The 16,079-nt window shown below is 54.7% G+C and overlaps 1 protein-coding gene across 1 annotated transcript in view; it reads right to left on the bottom strand.

Moving 5' to 3' along the window:
* Positions 1–10,527, bottom strand: part of WT1 (WT1 transcription factor) — a 47,647-nt gene extending 37,120 nt beyond the window's left edge. The window contains 4 exon segments of the mRNA XM_076001382.1: positions 3,010–3,112; positions 3,520–3,642; positions 9,340–10,068; positions 10,071–10,527. Coding sequence (XP_075857497.1) covers positions 3,010–3,112; positions 3,520–3,642; positions 9,340–10,068; positions 10,071–10,527 — 1,412 coding nt within the window.
* Between the last annotated feature and the right edge of the window lie 5,552 nt (positions 10,528–16,079).

Raw genomic sequence — 16,079 nt, 5'->3', positions numbered from 1 at the left:
GGAAGAGAGGACAGAGAAGATGGGGGAATCCAGATCTCTTCCCATAAGTTGACTGGGTGAATTTTCTATTCATTGTTGTTCATATTCACACCCAAGAATATGTAGCCATAACTCCTCAGATCTGTTACCTGAAGAAAAGGAGGGAATTGTGCAGGTGGCAAGGAAAGAATTGGGACTTTGAGAGTTTCCTCAAAGCAAACTCACATTGTACACTTCGTATTTAATGTCAGATATGTACCATTATCTTTATTTCAGGTTGGAAAGGGAAACTAGATCCCAAGACTGGGGAGACAAAAGCTTGGGGGGGCAGGGGAAAAGAAGTGGGGTAGTCTGGTTCAGGAGGCCAGGTGCAACAAGGCGAACAAAACACAAACAAGCTTTTTCCCAGAAGGTCACAATTTCAGACAGAAAAAAGAATGGAACCAGAGACCAATAGAAGCATAGTTGACTATCTAAACTCCAAAAGTCAGGCCGTTAAGCAATTAGAGATTAGTCCTATTTTCTAAGCTTTTTCAAACATTTCATCCACAAAAGCATTTAACTACCCTTTCAAATTTTTTTAGAAACAGGAAAGAAGAAAACCATACAACTGCAGTAACGTTGGTGCAATTTTAAAACATCCCTATACCTGCCCACTCATCATTACTGCAGGAGAGGTACAGGATCTTTGAAAAATGATTAGAAATGTTGTGAATTTAGGGTAGATGGAGCTTCAAAGACTCAAGAGAGTATAAACTTCAAAGGAAGTTTATACTCCTTTTCTACACTAGCCACAAAATTCTTTTTTGAGATGTTATTAGTTGAGAAATTTTCTGTAACAGGAAAATGGTATTTTTATGAGATTTGTGTAAAAATAACAGGACCAAAGGAAGTTCCGGAATGACACAGAAAGAAAGAATAAGCAAGTATTTCTGAAAGATGAATCTGACAAAATTGCTTTATACTAGCCAACTAGAAGTTGGATTAGAAAATGTGAAAATTTATGTATAAAATGCAGTTTGAGTTATTTTCCTGCTTCCATAGCAACCATAAATTCAGAACTAAGTCAAAATCCACCACAGAGACTGTTTGGAGAATTGCTATTAAACCAGTGGTTGTAACACTTTATCCTGGACTTCTCTTTCCACACCGCTCAGTCCCTCTGATGGGCCCCTTCCTAATGTCCCACATAGTGAGTCCAGGCTTGGGAGAGAGGAAAGTAAGGGGGGAGGCATGTGTACCTGTGAAGTCGCCACTGCGCAAGACTGCAACTCCTCCCAGTCCCCAAGCCCCAAATGGGTATCCCGGCCCACCTCAACAGGCCCACACCTGCACCAAGGCCTTCCTCTCAGCCTGGGGTGAGACGTCAGCTGAATCCACGAGGAGCCAAAAAGGGAGAGGTGTGTCAAGGTCATCCCATGGGGAACCCTTCCAACTGTCCCTCCACAGCTACTAGAGTAACAGCAATGACACCTGGCAACAGGCGGGAGCAGCTACTCAAGAAGGATGGCAATGGCCCCGCTGCCAGTTTTGCCAGGGGAGGAGGTTCAGAACGGGTGCAAATCCTGCAGCCTTTCCAGGGACGTGAGCCACCGAAGGGAGGCGCTGCGCAGGCGGGCTTGGGGCAGAACGCTGAGCTGCGGTGCAGACCAGAATTGGTTTCTGGCTAGGAAGGGAGAAGAAGGAGGATAAGGAAGTGTGACCATTCTACCTCTATCTGTGCAACCTGCGCACTTTTCTTCCTCCCCTACGCCCCACCCCGCGCAAAAGAGATGAGAATCCGAGGTTCGATTTGATATGCCAGATTTTCAGATCAAAGGGAAAGGTTTCCCCAGTCCGCACGCCTCAGGCGTCAGAAACAGAAGAGGCGGGTCCCGTACCTTCCTTGTAGAAACTACGAGGAAGGCCCCTGACGGGAGAGTCAGGCCAGTCCCAGGCTCAATCTCCTAAATGCAGCCCCGGCATTGAGATGCCCCGTTGCGGACGTAGAGCCAGGACTCCCGCCCCTCCTCCACCTGCGGGATGCGAGGCCCCCCAGGCGCGGCCGTTCCCCCACCCAATCTCCCCGGGCAGGCTCTTTTCCTTCCTTCATTACCTCACTACCTCCTTCCCTTGACGTCAGCCCCGGGTCCCCGCGCGGAGGGGTGGGAGGATGGGATGGGTTTGGGGGCAGTCGGTGTCAGGATCTCCGCAGCACTGGGAGGGGGGTAGCTATGAGGTCATGTGCGCCCAATCCTGAGGCCCCAAAGGCCGCGCGCTGCCCCTACCCCGCTCCCGCCCCACTTTCCCGCCCGGCGCAGGCCGGACTGTGCGCTACAGTTACTAGGCAACCCTATCGGAGACGCGGGATGCCCGCCAAGTTCACCCAAAGTTGAAGAATAAATTTGGGGGAGAGAAGGTGGAGGGTGGAGCGAGAGGCGAGAAAAGGAAGACGGGACCAGAGAAAAAGCTTGGAAGAGAAAGAAGCTGCTCCTTGGCCTCCGAGGAACAGGAAGAAGGTGACACGCGGGCTGGAGCAGGCTCCCCGCAGGCCCTGCTGCAAGGGGACCGCAGTCCCGCTCACAGGCCGGTCCCGCGCGTGCCCGGGGCGCTGGGGATGACGCCCACAAGCCTGCCGCGGGGTGGGGAGAAGGCTGTGGCCAAGGTACGCGCCCTCTAAGTCCTTTGGCCGGTGTGGCCAGTGGGCGAGTTTGAAGAGTGAGAAGAACAGAGTGGGAGTGGACTCGGTGCTTAACCTTTGGAAGGTAACTTCTTCCCAACAAAGATTCTTTAAAAAAATAAAAATAACTTCGAAGTGCCGCTCCTCCTTCTTCAGCTCCAAACAGTAATTGCCCTCATTTATAGCCAAACAAAGAACAACCAGAAGGCCAGGGATATCAGCTTTAATTTGCTCCAAGTAGCTAGGTCTTCTGCCTCCAGGACCCTGCACGCCCCAAGCCCGAGTTGCCCCACGTGGGACGTCCCGCGCCCGCGGCTCGCGCGCCCCCTCCCAGGTCCGGGGACTCAGACAGGGTCCCAGCGCCTTCCTACCTGCTGTAGGGCGTCCTCAGCAGCAGGGCCTGGCTGCCAGTGCAGCTGTCGGTGGGGGTGTGGCAGCCGTAGACCGGGGGCGGCACCGAGTACTGCTGCTCACCTAGGAGAGCCGGGAGAGCGGGGTGAGCGCGCCCCAGGACACAGGGTCAGAGGCCGCGGGTGGGGGCAATGCGAGCATCCTGAGCTGGGGACGTCCGGCCGATGCAGGGCGTGCAGAGCGAGGCGGTACGGAAAGTAAAGAGCCAAGCTGCTCACTTTACATTCCCTTCGCCGTCAATGCGTGGTGCACCTCGCGACATTCGTAAACTTGGTCGAATGGCGCTGTCCCTTCCACATTTGGGATGGAAGGAGACTCAATCTTTTAAATAGGATAAAATTGGGCTATTTCTAAGCTCCTTTTAGATTTCCTCCTCTCCTTCCCCCAATTTGCTGTGGGTTGGAAATTCCTGGGGGGGGGGGAACATGACGAAGGGAGGAAATTACCCCACTTCGTTCCCTCGCGCTTACCCAGCGAGCCTTGCTGGCCCATGGGGTCCTCGTGCTTGAAGGAGTGGTTGGGGAACTGCGCCGCGTGGTGCGAGGGCGTGTGGCCATAGCTGGGCGTCCCGTCGAAGGTGACCGTGCTGTATCCTGCGGGAGCGGCAGAGAGAAGCACGGTGTCAGCAGGGCCCCGGGGGAGACAGGGACCGTGGGTCCGAGCAAGAACCCCGGGCGGGGCAGGGGTGTCGACCCGTGTTCTGATGCCCAGCGGAGGGTAGTCCCGACCCACCAGCCTCCAGGACCTCCAGCGGGAAGCGGGCCCAAATCCCCAGGTGTGACCTCGGGACAGGCTTCCCCACCCTCTTCCGACTAAAACCCTGACATCCCCGCGGCCTCCCCATTTGTTTATGCCTCAGTCTTCCACGGCGTCTGCGGCTTCTGCAGCGGAACCCTGGCAAGTTAAGTATAAAAGCCGTCGCCCGCTCGGCGGAGAAAGTGGTTCTTCCCAAAACACAAACACCGCGGCTCTCGCGCAGGGCAGCGCGGGCGAGCGAAATGATCTGCTCGGCTGACCCCGCGCTGACTCCCGGCCGTAAATCAGGGGCCCGCGCACCAACTTTCATTAATTGCTCGGAGCCAGTTAAACGGCCTGATCTTAAAATGGGGAGAGTAATTACCTAGTAATGTTATCTGTCTGGGGCTGCACGACCCAACACCACCACACCGGAGGCCCTTGGAAAGCCGGTGAGGGGACAAAGAAGTGAGGGGAAAAAGAAGGGGCCCTTCCCGTTGGGCCCTCAGCCTCGACCCTGCGTCCTCCTCCTCCCCCTCTCCGACCCACCTGGCGCCCAGAGGGTCAGACTCTGACCCCTGCTGTGGGGGCCAACTTCCTCGCCCCCAGGCCGGAACACTGGTTACTTTTAGAATGTGTCTCTTTTTCCCCCCTAGGCAGTGCACGCGCCTTCTGCCTCCTCAGTTTCCCTCCCAAGAAACTGCCAAGCGCAGTATCACCTGTGTTCTTACCCATCTCTCCTAAAGTGAGTAAAGGAATGTGCTGTCGCAGTTGGAAAACATAGTCTTTTATGGTTTTTATTAAATTGCTTTAAACATATACCCTATCAGCCTCTAGAAAGCTGTTGCCACCTCTGGGGGGAAAAACACCTTCTGGCTGAAGTTCCCAAAGGTGGACCCCTCCACTTCTAGTGCAACCTCCAGAGGCAGTGGCCAAATAGCAAAAGGGACCAGCCGGCTGCTCCCAACGGCTCCCTGTAGGACCACCCCTCCAGCCTCAGTTCCACCCAGCCCAGCGACCGATCCTGTTTGGTCTCTAAATCCCACGAAATTCTCAGGAGTGGGTTGGGGCAAACAACCTCCATTCCTCTACTCTTGCCCGGTATGTCCAAGGTTCTGCAACAAGTGTTTCCGAAGACTTAAACAGGACAGAAAAAGGAAGCCCTCATGCCAATCTTAGAAACACACACAGCCACCCACCCCCAGAACACAAAAGGAGCTTGTTATCTCTGGAGCAGGAGGCTGGTGTGTCAGAGTGGTGGGGAAGGTGGGGGGAGGGGGTAGCCAATAGTAACTATCTAGATCATACAGGTCTGGCTACTCACGCAGGTCAGCGCCACAGGTTGGGGATTTAAGAAGTCACCAGCTTTTATAACCTGTATGACCCCAGAGGGCCTCTATTTCTCGACTACTAAGTGGGCAAAGATAACGCGCGGCCGGCCGCCTTAGTTCTCAGGCGTGGGTGAGCTCACTTGGGCTTCCAGAGACTTCCTTTTGAAAGCAGAGGCCCGGTCCTGTTCGAGGCCTACAGATAGCTTACCAACGAAATTTGGCCCCGGGCACCAAATTTTTTCCAGAGGGAAGGCGGAATTTCTGAAAGGGCATTTTTTAAGTAAAGAGGAGAAACAGAAGCGACAAATAAATTTTCTCTAGACGAACCCTTTTCCATTCCTGGGCTGATGAGCAGGCAGTGCCCCGTGGCACCGCGCAGTCCTCAGAGCCCTGCTCCGCAGCAGTCGGTGCCCGGGGAGGCGATGGGTCCTGAACTGCAGCTCCTGCGCGCAGGCCGAGGTCGCTCCGCACCCTGGAACTCGGGCCGAAGATGCCGGTGCCCGGCCAGACTCCCCAGCCCCACCCTGGAGACGGGACACGCAGACCTCGGCGGGCACCGGCCCTTGAACCCCCTCCCTCAGATCCCCCAGGTGGGGCAGTGGTGAAAGCGCCCGCGCAGCGGAGATCGGCTCTTTTAATTAGAAGCTTATCGGACGCGAGTCTGATTAGAGCGCGCTGTCCCCCAGCCCCGCGTTGGGCCTGGCACAGAGAATGCGGGGGCTGGGACCGGGGGAGGGACAGCTGCCGGCTGGAAGGAGCAGCGTGTTCAAAGGCTCCTTGTACAGGCCTTGGAGGGAGAGGCTATAGTGGCCAAGATAGTGCCTTTCCCACGGTTAGTCCCGTCCTGAGATGGGAGGCGCAACCTTGACCTTACGACGAGGCGAGACGCGCTCTGAGCTTTCCTTCCCTGCCTGCGGGTCCGGAGAAGCCCAGAAACCGCCAGGCCCTGCCGGCCCCTGGGGAGCTGAGGGGTGGAATGGACAGCAGGCTCCGCCAGGAAGGTGCTAGGAAGGCTGAAAATGATGACTGCAGCTGCAGTGGCGAGATCTGAGAAAACCTGTACCCCAACGAAATATCCTCTCCTATGAGATGGGAAGGGGGAGCCTTTGGCACTGGGCTTAGCTTGCCTCCCCTCGTGGCCCCAGGTTCCCTGGTGATCCCCAGCCCAGATCCTGTGTTAGAATTCTGCCCACAGCAGACCTGGGGCATCAGGAGGTGACTGGCAAGCAATATTTTTTCCCTCTCTCTTGGCCCTGCATTTAGTTTGTACTACCCAAGTCCTCACCCTACTTCTGACACACCCTTCAACTCACACACACAGACTACAGGGAGTTCAGTGCCCATCCAGCAGGCCAGGAGAAATACGTCTCAACAGCGGGGCCAAGATCCCTGAAAAAGGAGGTAGAAATAGCCTAGAATGGTCTGGGTTCCAGACCCACCTCTGCCACAAACTGAGACCTCTTGCACACCTAATCTCATAGACCCTCCACTTCCTCATCCAAAAATAAGGAGCTCCTCCAGTGTCAGGCCGTGAGCTTCTCGAAAAGGTTCTTGAAGCCACGAATTGTCTTAATAGTTAGTCCCAGCGCCTGGCAGAGTAGGCACGTGATGTTTGCTAAATTAATGTTCAGAATCTAATATCCCAGCTATAATATTTAAGAAATTTATAAAATGAACATGCTTGTGAAGTTTGGAGGAAGTGTGAATGGGCACCAGCAATTGCCCTTGCCTGTGGCCATGGCCAGGCTGCCCTAGGGATCCAGAGCAGCCTCCATTCCTCTTCCCTGGAGCTGGCCTTGGCACACTGACGGCCATTCCCACACTTTCGAGAGAAAGAGCTGATGCTTTGCCTCTCACAGCCCCAAGCCTTGGGCCAGGCCATTCCTGGGGGAGCAGCAAGAACCCCAGAAATGAAAGGAGTAAATCCAGAATCTCGAGCCCTAAGGGCTGCCCTTGTTGCTGACTCCTGGGTAGGGGTGGAGGGTGTCTCACAGCCCACCCCAGCTCCCAGTGAGCCCCAAAGGCTGCACATGCTTGACCCGTTCATGTTTTATTTCTAGTGATAACTTAAGCCTGCACATGAGAACCAGCTTACCGGTTATATTACCTGAATCTGGAGCCCTCTCTCCATTGGGATTTTCCCCCAGGGTGGAGAGGGAGGACACGTTCACCTGCTAGTGGTCCCCAGTTCCCAAGCCCTTTTTCTCTGTGGCAGCCAGGCCTGTCTACTATAGAGGAATCTGGAGAAGTGTAATGCCTGCTTGGGCTGTGAAGCCCACAATTCCGCTCCCACGCTGGTTGATGGGATCTGGAACACCAGACCTGCCCTGAAGAGGGCTGGACATAGGGCACTCAAATTGAAGTGACAGAGCCCAGGTTTCAAAAATTCCCCACTGACCCAAAATGGACAATAATAATAATAGTAATGGTGCAGTAGTATTTTGTGCCCCAGGGGCATAGCTCAGATAGCATCTCAGGGTTCTCCAAATAACATACATGCACACAGAGCCTCACATCACACGCCTGCCTGCCTGCCAGTGGCTGGGTTTCTCACCCAGTGATGTTTAGATGGTCTGTTGCGTTCTGTATTTAGAGCCCCAAGCTGGGAGAAAAAGTCAAGCTTCCAAATCTCTGGCATATACCTTCTGGTTGGATCCGATATCCAGGTTGCCCATCTCAGCTCTCCTCTTACAGAGGGGGAAACTGAGACCTGGAGATTTGCCAAAAGTAACATCAGCCTGTTAAATGAAGGTGGCACAATCTGACAACACGAGTCTCTGCAACATCACAACGTTACTACAATACCCTTGCGTACAAAACACAAATTTCACTAACGAAAGACCTAGAGTGGATGGACTCCTTGGGTCTGCTTGAGGTTCCTCCTTGGGACACTGGTCCCAGATTCTCTGGGCGAAAGGGTGGTGTCAGTTCTGCAGGGCTTCCGATGGGCCAGGTGCTGTCTGCTGAACGAAGGTAGGAGTCAGGCGTTTTTAAGGCGCGGGCAAGAGCGGCAAGAACAGAGCCCTTCTTCCGCGCCTTGCGAGCCCTGGCACCTCGCGCAAACGGTGCACTCCTGGCTTCTCCACTCCCAGCGTTCCAGAAACATCCCAGTCCCTGCGCCCCCATGAATTTTTGCTCCAGGAAAAGCACCCACCATTGTGTCAGCAAAGTGCTTCCTAAAAAATCAAACCGACTGGCTTAGGTTCTCAACAACGCAGAAACCCAATGAGAATAAATGAAGAGGCCAAACTACAGGGGCTCCGCACCATCGGTGCGCGCCGGCCGCGCCGCGAGAGAGAGGTGATCCGGCCCCAGCGTGGCATGAGAAGACACATGATACTTGTGCGCCGAGGTCCCTCGTACACTCACTGAAGACAGCAAATACATTTGTCCTTCTACACCCGAGTCTTGAAGAAATCTTTCCCCAGCCAAGCCCCGAGTTTACACGACGAGGAGGCGCCCCAGACGCGGGGAAAGGAAGGCCGGTGCTCAGGCCTCAGTCCACTGCCGATGGCAGAACCCCGTCCCCGTATAGCCTGGAACCGGATAAACCAGGTTCTCTTCCGTCCCCCGAGCCTGCGTGGCCACTACCTGAGCGAAACCCGTAAGAGATCCACTTCTACATTACTATATGCGGGAAAGCCATTTAATTACCGGCCAGGACGTCTACTCATTATAGTGCTCTGTGACACTTATCGCGCGCCTACAGTGTGCCAACACCCTAGTAAGAGCTGGAGGTGCTCCTGGACGTTGTGGCGCGCCGGAGGAGGCAGCACAGGGTGTTTGTTCATGTCGTGCTGGAGTCATTCCGAATCCACAGCCTAGACGTCTTAAAAACCCAATGTCTAGTGACAACTTGGTGGTGCCTTGAGCATCAAAACCACTTCCCGAGGCAGAGCCAGACGTTGCACGGGTTCCCCTGTCCCATTCCCAAAAAAACTAGCAGCTTGGAATCTCCGCGACTCTGAGGGGCCCCAGACGGCCTCCCGGCTCTAGCGAAAGTCGGGCTCCCGCTCTGGCTGGCCGCGGAGGATGTCGCGAGCCCTTGTTCCCTCTCTGCCGTCACCTCTCCCCAGCTGCCTCTTCCGCTACCCTCACAGACCTTGGGGAGGCAGCTGGGTTAGAGCTGGGACAGGGAAGGGATAGGAGACCCGAGAGCCCGCGCGCAGCGGGAGCCCAGGCGCCACCGCCCCGCTCGCGGGGGGCGCTCCCCGGCCTACTTACCCTGATTGCGAATAGCCGGCTGGCTCTCCAGGCAGCTGGGCAGGTAGGGCGCGTTGGGAAACATCCTGGCCTGGCCGGAGGACGCCTGGCTGGGCGGCGGCGGAGGACCGAAGGGTCCGTAGCGACAGGCTCCGGCTGTGCCGGTGAACTGGCCCGAGAAGTGCACGGTGAAGGCGCTCAGGCACTGCTCCTCGTGCGGCTCCGCGCCGCCCCAGCTCGGCTCCTGTTTGATGAAGGAGTGGGGCGGCGGCGGCGGGGGTGGCGGCGGAGCGGGCGGCGGCGCCGGGCCGCCCAGCGAACCGTAAGCCGAAGCGCCCGGGGGCGCAAAGTCCAGCACCGGCGCCCACTGCGCGGCGCCGCTCACCGGCAGGGCGCAGCCGCCGCCGCCACCCAGCGAGGGCACGGCCGGCAGCAGGGCGTTCAGGTCCCGCACGTCGGAGCCCATTTGCTGCGGCTCAGCCCCCGACGCCCCGCGGCTCCACCGGCCCTGCGGACGTTCGGCGCTCCACTCGGCCGCGCCTAACTTGGCCCAGATGCCGCCCGAGTCCCGTACCCCCGTCTGCTCCGGCTGCTGTAGGCACCCAGGCCCCGAGAGGAGCGTGTGCTGAGACGCCGGCTCCGGGGCACACGTGGAAGCCGGCTGCTGCGGCAGGAGGAAGTCCAGGATCGCGGCGAGGAGGCGGCGGGGCCCCGGCTCCTGGGCTGCGGTCCCGACTCTGGGTGGGTGAATGAGTGGGAGGGAGGGCGGGAAGGGGGGAGCGGACAGGCGATCGGGTTGCGGAGCGCCCGCGGGTGTAGGCGCTGCCTTGAACTCCTTACCCCAGCTGCCTGGCTGCCCCCAGCTTCCCAAAGCTCAAATAAGAGGGGCTGGCGGCGGGGGAGGAGGAGGAGCCAGCAGGCCGGGTCGCTCCATTCACACGGCAGCCCTAGCCTGGCCGGGCTGCGAGTGCCGCTCCTTGAGGGGGCCTTCGCGGCGGGGGCGGGGGCGGGCCTGAGGGAGCGTCCTCTGGGAGACACCCTCCGCTTCTGCCCGCCACGCGCTCGGCTGGCCTGTGTGCCACAGCCCTCCCCACCTCCCCTCCTTGGTCTTCCCGCGGGTGCGAGCCTCGCGGCACTGGCGAGTCCCCCAGGTAAGCAGAGTGTCTCCTCAGCACGGGATGTGGTGGGAGTAGAGATGGGGCTGTTCATCTAAGAGGGCGGTTTGGAGGGAGGGGCAGGTAGGTTCCCAGAGGGCGGGAACTTCGGGAAAGCGCAGAGAACTCTCAGGCTCCTAAGGGGACGATACCCTTGCTGTGCACTCGCCAGTCCGGCTCTCGCTTCTAAGGCCGTCGCATTGGAGTGCTGGTCATGATCCTGGGGTCACTAGGGAGCGGGGCGGCCCTTGTGCACTCCTGAGGTCGGGACTCAAAGCGAAAGTGCCCCAGCTGGGTGACCGGGAGATGCACCATTTAGGATAAGGGGGGCACGTTCTGATTGTCTGACAGTTGGTTACTTTGAGGTTTGCGCCCAGCGGAGGGTGGTTGCCGCCTACTTGAAACCCGAGTCAGCAGCACTTAGATTACCTTCTAGTGAAGAGTATTTGATTCTTCTACGGTTAAGCCGGGAAAACAACTGATGGTTTCAGGAGGGAAGAAACCCCTTGGGGAAACGCCCGGAGCCTGCATATATTCCAGCCGAGCATCCTGGCGCCTGTTTTCGGGAGGGAGGGGTAGCGGGGAGAGTTTGGATACGAAGCCGGCCAGGAAAGGGTGAACCCTAGAGCAGTTCCGCCCAGCACTGCCCGCGCTAAGGGTCGGGGTTGCCATTCTGGATGCGCAATGATGGACCAGGAGGCGGAAGCCAGTTTGGCAGACCAAGAAGTGGGGCAGGGAGAGCCTCTATGGGCCCTCGGGCCGAGGTGGTGTTGGAACAGTTGGGAGCTCTGAGAGTGTGGCTTCGCCAAATCAGGTTTCTTCCTCCACCTAGTCGCTGTTTGGCAGTAGCGCCCCAGAGCAGGTGTTTGGGGATTGGTTTTGTTTTGGGGTTTTTGGTTCTTCTAGAGTAGTCAGGATCTATTGGGAAACAGCCCATAAGCAAGAAGCGCTGGGAGCCCGGAGTGAAGTGCGTTTCAGGGGCTCGTGGAAACTCCCAGGAGCGCAAGGGGGCAGCGCGGACAGTGCAGCCTGGGAGGAAAGTAGCCGACTGCAGTCCGGCCTGTCGCACCAAGCTGGCCAGGGATGGACCCGCAGCTTTCCAGCCAAGCCTATCTATGTGAAGCGACAGTCAAGGTAGTTGCAGTTTTACAAAGACACAGCGTTTCAATAGCCTTAACATACTTTCCACTGAATACGCTTTGGTTTTAAATTTGCTTCGTGTAAAAAAAAATGCCGTCGCTGTAAATTCCGGTTTCGGTCCCAAAGCGTTTGGGGGCTCGGGGCGTACCCGCGGGCTTGCAGTTCCCTCCTCTTTGGGTTGCGCATCCAGTGGGCGCAGCAGACCCTGAGGGTAAAAGTCCCGAACGCGAGCTACGCGCTTGCCCCCCGGCCACTTTTGCGTTTGTGGACACCTCCCTTCGCTTCTTTTGGCGCTTGACTTCGCTTCGTCTTCACTCAGAAACTTTTTTTTAAAGTAACAAAAGGAGAAAGAAATGAAAGGCTCTCGAGGCCCCCTACACTCTGCCTACTCCTATCCCTTAAGCCCCATCCCTGAACCCCCCCGAACCTGAAGCAGGGCTTGCCCGGATGGGCAGAGGGCGCGCGCATTTGGTCTTTTTGGTGGGGAAAGTTCCTGCGAGACGAAACTTCTCAAGGCCAAGTTGCCCCTAGAACGCCCCAGACCCTTGTGTCTCCCTCCTCATCGCTGCCTTCTATTTCTGCTTCTAAGTCGTTTTTCTTAAGTAGGATGCAAGCACTAAGGGGGAAGCGGAGCCCTTTATGAAGAGCCAGGAACTTCCATTTCCAAACCAAAAGACCGAGATCGTTTCTCTTTTACCCCCTTTGCAAGTTTTCTTGGGGGGGGGGTGCTATCTGGAAGAAGGCTAGCTTGAATATGAGTTTTTGTGTTTTTGAATTCCAGGTGGGGCAAAAACACTTAAATCTCTGCCGATACATTTAAAAAATAAGTTTTTGCCCACGAGTGGGGTGCAGTGCAGAGATGGGTGGCAGGAAAGGGGAGCCAAGCAAATTTAGGACTCCTCTCTATTCTGCCATTTGTTTTCTCAGAATCCTAGGCAGGGGGCGGGGGGAGTGGAGGAAGAGCAGTGGTGCTATCCCCATTTCAACCTGGGGTGCCCTCTCGCCGAGACTCGGTTTTCCGAAGCGGTGGGAGGAGCTCTCTCTAGCCCGCGGGGCCGAGAAGTGTCTGGCGCTGCCCCCGGTCCCAAAGCCCTAGGGCCCGACAGGAGGCCTCTGATCTACCCCCGCCCATAAGCCAGCACTGGGGAACCTGCAACCCTTTGCAGTTATGGGGCGCCGCGTGCGCCCACTTCTCCCTCCACTAGGTAATGTTCCCTGCGTGCGGTTAAGACACGCGGTCCCTATGCTGGGCTCGGCGCCCGGGGTTAAGCGGCGGGACAAACAGCTTGGCCCAAGGAAGGTCGTACCTCCCGCCCGTCCCGTTAGATAGACGCTCTCCTGCGCCCCAGTCCAGCGGGCAAGGCCCGCCCAAGGTCCCAGGAAAATGAACGCTGCAGATGACTGGACATTCCCTTTCACCTTCCCGCCTCCGTCTGCGCGGAGATCTGTGGCACAGAAGATCCTGGTCTGAATCATCGATTGCAAAGCTGGAGATTAAATCCTCGTTCTACAGAGAAGGAAACTGAGGCCTAGACAGAGAAAGGAGAGGTGAGCTGTGGAGCGCAGTGATTAAGAGCAAGGGATTGGTGGCCCAAGAGTGGAATCTCAGCTTCTCCGAGTAACCAACAGCAGTGGGATCCTAGACAACTTCCGCAGTCTCTCTGAGCCTCAGTTTCCTTATTGGTCAAACAGGATAATGGGACACTAACGCCCATCCCACGGGGTTGTCATGAGGATTAGATAGGCAAGTTATGTTGGCCTTTCACTCAATAAACTTTACAATTTTTGCTACTATTACTGTTAAAGAGCAGGTAGCAAGTTAGTGGCAAAGCCAAACTGAAACCCAGGTCTCTCGATGTCCACCCCTCTGCCTCCAGGGCTCATGGAATGGGGAGGAAAGGAGAGACCTTTGGAAAGCCATGGGGCTTTGGTACATTGCTAAAGCGCATGCATCCGGGCCCGAAAGGTGCATCGTTACTGCAAGATGAAAAAACCGTGGCTGGGTGGGAGGAGGCAATGAGGACCTCTCAACCCCTGCTTTCTCCCCGGCGCTGTCAACTGTGTCTGACCGAGCGCGGAGCTGGGCCAATGCAGCCGCGGCCCAGGGGACCAGCCCGCACGCTCTGGCAGCGCTCCGGGCGTCTCCTCGCGGCCGCCAACAACTGAATAAACACGCCAGAGCGCTGCGATCTGTCAAGGGCCGGGGCTACCCGCGCCCAGGGCCGTAGGCGGTGATGAAGAGTGGCTCGACCTCCAGACCGCCCAATCGCCGGGGAGGAACAGGCACTTCATTAGCGTCTTTCCAAGGGCCCGCGCCCGGAGCCCCACGCACCGGACAGACAGCCCGACCGATGCTACTCTCGCCACCGCCGACTCCAGCTCTCAGGAATCTGCCCCGCGCTGGCATTAAACATTACTGCTTAATTTCTTTAAATTAAAAACAAAAGGCAAGGGATGGGCTTCCTCTGATCATTTCAAAATTAACTCGATCTTTTTTACTAAACCCGCATCAAATGGTGAGACTCTCCTCTCCAACCCGGTCTGGGGACCCAGAACCACTGAGTACAGCCGGCGCGCAATGCCCCCTGTCCTCCAGCTCGCAGGGCCTAGAGCCGCCGGGGTTACCCGTCTGTTCTGATGCCACCGCGAGATGGCCCGAGCTCCCCGAGAGTCCTCAATGAAAGGATTCCGCGGCGCTGCCTCTATTATTATACCGTAAATCTTTTTAAATTCTGGAACTAATTATATAGAGGATATGTCTCAATTTGTTCTGCATTAATGCCACAGTGGGGATGGAGGCCAGGCGGTGGCTAGAGCAGATACGTAGGCCCATGAAATTGATGAACTGAGAGTTGCTTCCAGTCCTAAGCACCATCTGGAATTCCAGTCTGAGGTTACAATTAGAACTCCTGACCCCAGATTCAACTTTGCAAACAACAGGGGAAAAATGGGGAAAAGAAAAAAAAAAAAAAAAAACAAGAAAAAGAAAAGAAAAACTTATTCTGCACCTGTAAAAAAAAAATCCCCACACAATCTTAAAATCTTTCCATCTTAGAAAATTCATTCCAAGTATTTCTTTTGTGTGTGTGTGTGTGTGTTTTTTTTTTGCCTATAAAAGATAATGGAATATGTTTTATAGACTGGATTTTATCTCATCCCCCTTCCCTCTCCGGACTGCACTCTGTTTAATAGTTGTCAGTTTTTCTTCAGTGTTGAATTTAATTATATAGGAACAAAATATTCCTCAGTAAAATAGCTTGCTAAATATTCTGCAACGTTTGTGATTTCCCGTTTGAGAAATAGCTTAATTACAGAAATCTACCTAGATCTAGAAACTTTTTTTCCTTTTCTTTTTTGACTGCTGCTGCAACTTAACTGTAATCAGAGATTTTATTTGTGTTGTGATTTTATTTGTGTTCTAAATGAGTTGGGCCAATTTCGTTAGTAACACGCTGCTTTATTTTCCTCTCACTTTGACCCCCTGAAGAAAACGAAGGACCAGGCAGTACTGGGGAATCTGTTAAATTTATTAGCATAAATGCTTAGACAAAACGAGATATAAATCATTCAGATGTATTAAGCCATAAAGTATCCCAATGAAGTCAGTCCCTCGCTAGGGTCCTGGTGTATAAATGTTCATATAAAACCAAGGTATTAGTATTATCTTTAAAACTAAATATATGTTGTGAAAATATCCAAGGTTGAGTTAGGAATATGGGGAGGGGGGGTGGCAGCAAGGCAGGGCAAGAAGGAAATATTCCTTAGAGCAGCCTGTTCACATTGTGGTGGCTCAAAAAGTAGGATGGAAAAGAAAAATCTCAACAGATTGCATTTGGAGTCTTCTGTAGATTTTTTTTTAAAGAAATGTATGCAGGATATATTTGATTAGGAGCAAAAGAATAAGGAAAAAAGAGATAAATAGAAGGCAAAAGGCATTGCTTTCTGTAGAATGCATTTTTTTTTTCCTCAGAAGTTAATTTAGCTTCACAAAAATCCAACCAGAAGAGACACTGGCTCTTCACAGAAATAACAGATTAGCCGTTAGTGAAGAGCCACCTGGGCCTTCTGCGAAGGGCATGCAGCTGCCAGTCAGGGCTAGAGAAAGATGTGTGTTCACAAGAGGTGGATGAGGAGAGGGCTAGGGGAAGGAGGGAGGAGAATTGACAGAATTCCTGTTAGAGGTTTACCAAGACAAAAATCAGACAAAATGTTTAAGAAGCAATTGCTCATAAAGCTCATCATCATGGTTCTGTATAAATCCTGGCAAATCAGGGCATTTTTTTGCCTTTTACAAATGATTGTTCTCAACCCCCCCCCTTTTTTTTAAATCAAGTTGTCCACCAGAAAAAGGTGGACAACTTTCTATTAGTTTTATCCTGCATCCTTCATTCATGCATCATACGACAATGATTGTCAGGCACTATAGCAGGGAGTCAGACTACAGCAGTGACATGACAGGCTCTGCTC

Source organism: Microcebus murinus, chromosome 4 (assembly GCF_040939455.1).
Source record: "Microcebus murinus isolate Inina chromosome 4, M.murinus_Inina_mat1.0, whole genome shotgun sequence".
In the NCBI taxonomy this organism is placed as follows: domain Eukaryota; kingdom Metazoa; phylum Chordata; class Mammalia; order Primates; family Cheirogaleidae; genus Microcebus; species Microcebus murinus.
Note: the sequence above shows the minus strand (reverse complement) of the source record. Positions and strands in the feature narration are given on the sequence as shown.